Source organism: Sinocyclocheilus grahami, unplaced genomic scaffold (assembly GCF_001515645.1).
Source record: "Sinocyclocheilus grahami isolate Dianchi unplaced genomic scaffold, SAMN03320097.WGS_v1.1 scaffold859.1, whole genome shotgun sequence".
Taxonomy (NCBI): Eukaryota; Metazoa; Chordata; class Actinopteri; order Cypriniformes; family Cyprinidae; genus Sinocyclocheilus; species Sinocyclocheilus grahami.
Genome location: NW_015506038.1, coordinates 116,075 through 121,074, shown reverse-complemented (window position 1 = coordinate 121,074; position 5,000 = coordinate 116,075). Strand labels below are relative to the sequence as shown.

General features: G+C 37.5%; 1 protein-coding gene across 1 annotated transcript in view; it reads left to right on the top strand.

Annotated features, from left to right (window-relative positions):
- Positions 1–5,000, top strand: part of LOC107563175 (phytanoyl-CoA hydroxylase-interacting protein-like) — a 15,216-nt gene that overhangs the window by 1,318 nt on the left and 8,898 nt on the right. Inside the window, exon 2 of the mRNA XM_016247971.1 lies at positions 2,319–2,495. Coding sequence (XP_016103457.1) covers positions 2,322–2,495 — 174 coding nt within the window. The 5' untranslated portion in view covers positions 2,319–2,321. The remainder of the gene's footprint in view (positions 1–2,318; positions 2,496–5,000) is intronic.

Here is a 5,000-nt window from a genome sequence, read left to right as displayed (position 1 = left end):
TAAAAAAGTCTTACCTTAAACTACTTAAATCATTATGTTTTAATAAACTTATGTCATGTTTTAAAGAAGTACACTTATTTTGATGTGTTGACTAACATACTAAAGCACATGTAAGCACTTGATCATAATTTCAACTGTACTGTATTATTTAATATTGCATTTTAAGTTAATATATTTTAAATGTACTAAATTGCAACTTCATTATTACAAATGTCTAATTACAAGTAAATACATGGCATAAAAGTTGACATTATATGCATAGGCGGAGAGTGAACCAACTCCAGTAAGGCTAAAAGCAGCCAAATGTATTAAACATCATAAACCCTTCTTTTAGGCAAGAACCAGACATGGGTGTCGGCTAAAAACAGTTTAATGGGACTGAATTTGTATGTGATATGATTACAATTTAATAAAAACGTTAGAAATTTTCCTTTCCACGGTTATTCAAACAGCGAATAAATTCTATATAGAAAGTGACATTATCACTAACATTGATCTATCAAGTGATCTTTTAAGCACTCTCAAAAAAACAAAACTATGGTTATAATCACTGAAGCTGTATAGACTGTTAAATGAATCTCTTACTTACATTGTACGTTCATCTGCGCTTTGTTGTTTATTATGAGAGAATTCGCAAGAGTCCGGAATTCAGTCAGCGAACGCGCGCGCACTCAACAAAACTGATCTGTTTCAACGATGACTCATCTGAACTCCTCTGATTGGCCATTGCATTCCTAAGCTCAACAGAATCGTGTGTGATTGGTTCAAATGCGCAACACCGTAAAAACGCCTAAAAGGAAATATGGTGCAACATGAACAGATCTTAATTTAATGCCGCAATCGACGCTGTCTATTCATATTCGCTTTGTTAGCAACAGGCGTAATAGATTTAATTTGTTTGTGCAGGGGCATTTTTGTCCAATTTAGTGGCATTTTTGCCCCAAGGCTAAGCCTTCCCTGTACACACGCTCCCCCTATTAAAGTATATTTTAGTTTACCACAAATGCTTGTCAGTACATTCAGCAGTACGCTTTAACCATATTTAAAAAAACAATAAAAGTAACTATGAATTTACACATAAAGATGTACTGCAAATTTCATTTAATTACAAATAACATGCAGTTAAGAGTCCAAACACATAAAATTTAGTATTGGCCATTGCATTCCTAAGCTCAACAGATATGTGTGTGATTGGTTAAAATGCGCAACACTGTAAAAACGTCTAAAATGAAATATGGTGCAACATGAGCAGATCTTAATTTAATGTCGCAATCGACACTGTCTATTCATATTCGCTTTGTTAGCAACAGGCGTAATAGATTTAATTTGTTTGTGCAGGGGCATTTTTGTCCAATTTAGTGGCATTTTTGCCCCAAGGCTAAGCCTTCCCCATACACACGCTCCCCCTATTAAAGTATATTTTAGTTTACCACAAATGCTTGTCAGTACATTCAACAGTACGCTTTAACCATATTTAAAAAAAACTATAAAAGTAACTATGAATTTACACATAAAGATGTACTGCAATATATATATATATATATATTTTACTGTCACCTTTGATCGGTTTAATGCATCTTTGCTGAATAAAAGTATTTAATCATTTTAATTTAATCATTGCATTTTGAAAGGTAGCGTATATAGACATTAAAAATGACAGACTTTCTTTGCATATGTTTATCATCATTAGCTTATTTGCAAGGAAACGTTGAAAAAACAGGCGAGGCATCATCACGAAGAAAGATAATTAAAAAAAATTATAAATCTACTGGATTTATTAGTTTATTTATGTGTTTATATTAACAAAAAAAAGGTCAACATTATCTATACATTGTTAAAATTATTTTTGCATATGTACCTCACTGTTTTGTACAATTTGTAGCATTTACATCCATAATGACATTGCTAGTCATAAGCTTCCAAGCATAACATAAGCACATTTTCCCCTCAGTTGTCCCTTTTCTGAAACAAAGTGGCAAATTAATAAATGATGAGTAATACTGTCACCTGTGTCTGAAACCAGCAGCTGCCGTCTGTCACTGACTAAACCGACCATTATGACATCCTCAGGAAACTGGTTTCAGACCGGCTAAATGGACATTTATAACTTAATTTGCTTATTTATAGATCAATTTAATTAATGCTTCATACAAGACAGTATTCTGTGTGAGGGAGGGTCATCTGTCTTATTCAGCTGAAGGATCATCTATTCACAGGTTAATTGAATTTCATCTGAGGTCAGTAGATTGTTTTTTCTCCCCCACTGACTGGCTGTAATTTTTCTCTGTTTGACGGTTTCTCGTGTTCTGTTCCTGCAGGCGATGGCTGAGGTGGAGCTCCTCTCCACACCCCATAATATTCAGATCAGCGATGTGACCTGTGACTCGTTCCGGATCACCTGGGAAATGGCCCATGAGGACGCGTCCCGAGTGACGCATTACTTCATCGACTTGAGCCGTAAAGAGGGCAGCGAGCACAACCGCTTCAAGCACAGAGTCAGTATACACCATCATTGTGTCGTTTAGATCTCCGTTCTGCTCCACTGCGCTCCCTGTGATCACACAGGATAAAATACAGCCCTGGTTTGGTGTCGCACAACGAGTGCCAGTGGAATTTGTGAACTTATTATGAACTTATTACAGGGACAATCCCCTCAGAACGATCTAGGGTTAAACAGGGACATATAATAGTGAGGACTAGTGCTTCACAACACTGGACCCTGTTGACTTTCACTGTCAAAAGACATCTTTCAAAATAATAAACTATTACTTTTAAAGGGGTCATATAATGCGATTTCAAATTTTCCTTTCTCTTTGGAGTGTTACAAGCTGTTCGTGAATAGATAAGATCCCTAAAGTTGCAAAGACTAAAGTCTCAAACCCAAAGAGATATTCTTTATAAAAGTTAAGACTTGTCCATGCTCTCCTAAACCCCCTCGTTCTAACACGCCCCCACATGTCTATGTCACGATGTGGGAAGATTTGCATAACGCCGCCCAAATGTTCACGCAAAGAAAGAAGGCGTAACTTTGATTCTTACTGTAGTATTGTTCCCGCCATCACCACGTCGTGAAGGCGCTGTGTGTTTCGTTGTGAAAGCGAAACTACTTTGTTTGGTCTTCCAAAAGAGGACACAACTAGAAATCAGTGGTTAAGTTGTATTTACAACACTGTTCCAGAACACTTCAACCCAAATATTCAGATGTGTGCAGCGCATTTTATGGAGCACTGTTTCCTGATCCTGTGAGAGTAGACTACAATGCCGTCTACACACAAAGGCTGTTTCTATAAAGTGGGGCAATTCCAACTTTGCAAGGACAGTCTGGCGCTACTGACTCACAGCCTGTAAGTACGTTTTCATATTTAAAGAATTTGCCACTGATGATTCAAACGCAAGTTTTGAGCAGTGTAGAGTAGAGCTTGTTGTTTGTCATTTCTCCGATCACAAATGCAGACATGGTTTTATGTTTACGTGGCGCGATACGCAACGCGTAAAAAGACAGTATAAGTCATTATAATCAGTAATTATGTCCCCACTGGACGCAACAAATGCATCGTTTAAAAATGAAAACAAAAGAAGTAGAGTGTGGTGCTTGCAACGCTATGATCATGGGTTCGATTCTTAGCAAAAATAACATGCATGAACTATTAAAAATGTATGTCTTCAACACAATGCATGTTTCTTCGGATAACAGCGTTTGCCAAATGCATAAATGTAGCTAAATGTAAATATCCTCAGACAACAAAATATAGTAACACTTTATTTTAAGGACCAATTCTCAATATTAACTAGTGTGCATATTTCTAGCATATTGGCTATTTATTAGTGGATATTTCTGGCATACTGGCATGCACATGTCTGGGGGCACCTAGATCGGATCGAAAGGGCATTTTAGATTTGGCGAATAAATTGACCCTTGGTTTAAGATACATTTCTTTAATCTGTTTTCATGTTAGATTTCTTTAAGCTGAACATCCTCTGCCTTTCTGTCTGTGTAAAGGTTAAATTAAGGACAGACAGAACAAAGCAGATGGTGGGACGGGGAGCAGGATGGGGGTGTAATAGGTGGCTGTAGGTGTGTTGGTAATGAGCACATCTGACAGCCCAGCGCAGGGCAGCCCTTCAGGGCTACTGTGATGCTCATGTCACTTCTAATACAGGAGCATGAGAAACTTGACCGAAACTGCTGTGAGCGGATAATGACTCACCAGGACATGTTTCCTCCCCATTAAACACATAACTCCCCCAATCCCAGGCCAAGCACCCCTTTAAAAGCATGTATAATATTGCTTTGAAAAAACAGTCTAATTTAGTACACTAGTAACTTGGGGCATCATGCATTTATTTATTTATTTGGTTAGTTAGTTAGTAACAGTCCTCGCCACTTGCACATGAAAATTTGTAAAACTGTTTAGCTAAAATTATTGTGTCTCCAATCCCTGGCCAACCACCGCTTAAAAAAAAAAGAAATAAAAAAATATATCTAAAATTAGGATACTATTAAAGGGGTGGTTGATTGCGATTTCACTTTTTTAACGTTAGTTAGTGCGTAATGTTGCTTTTTGAGCATAAACAATATCTGCAAAGTTACGAAGCTGAAAGTTCAATGCAAACGGAGATATCGTCTTTTAAAATTCTGGCAGTTTAATGGGTACAAAAACAGCTGGTAGGGACTACAACAAGTTACTTCCCGGGTTCGTGACATCACAAACCCAGATAAACCCCGCCCTCGGGAAAAGGCAGCAAAGGGGGCGAGGCCATGCTGCGCTGCTTTAGAGAAGAGGAAGAGAAAACTAGAGGTGCACGTAAAAATCTGTTCATATATGAATCGCGATTCTGTCTTCTAACGATTCTAATGGATTCACAAGTTTCACAATCAATGTTCTAAAGCAGCGGTTCTTAATACTGTTATTTAATACTTAATACTTAATACTCTCTCTCTCTCTCTCTCTCTCTCTCTCTCTCTCTCTCATTCAGCTCAGCTCCAACAATGAACTGTT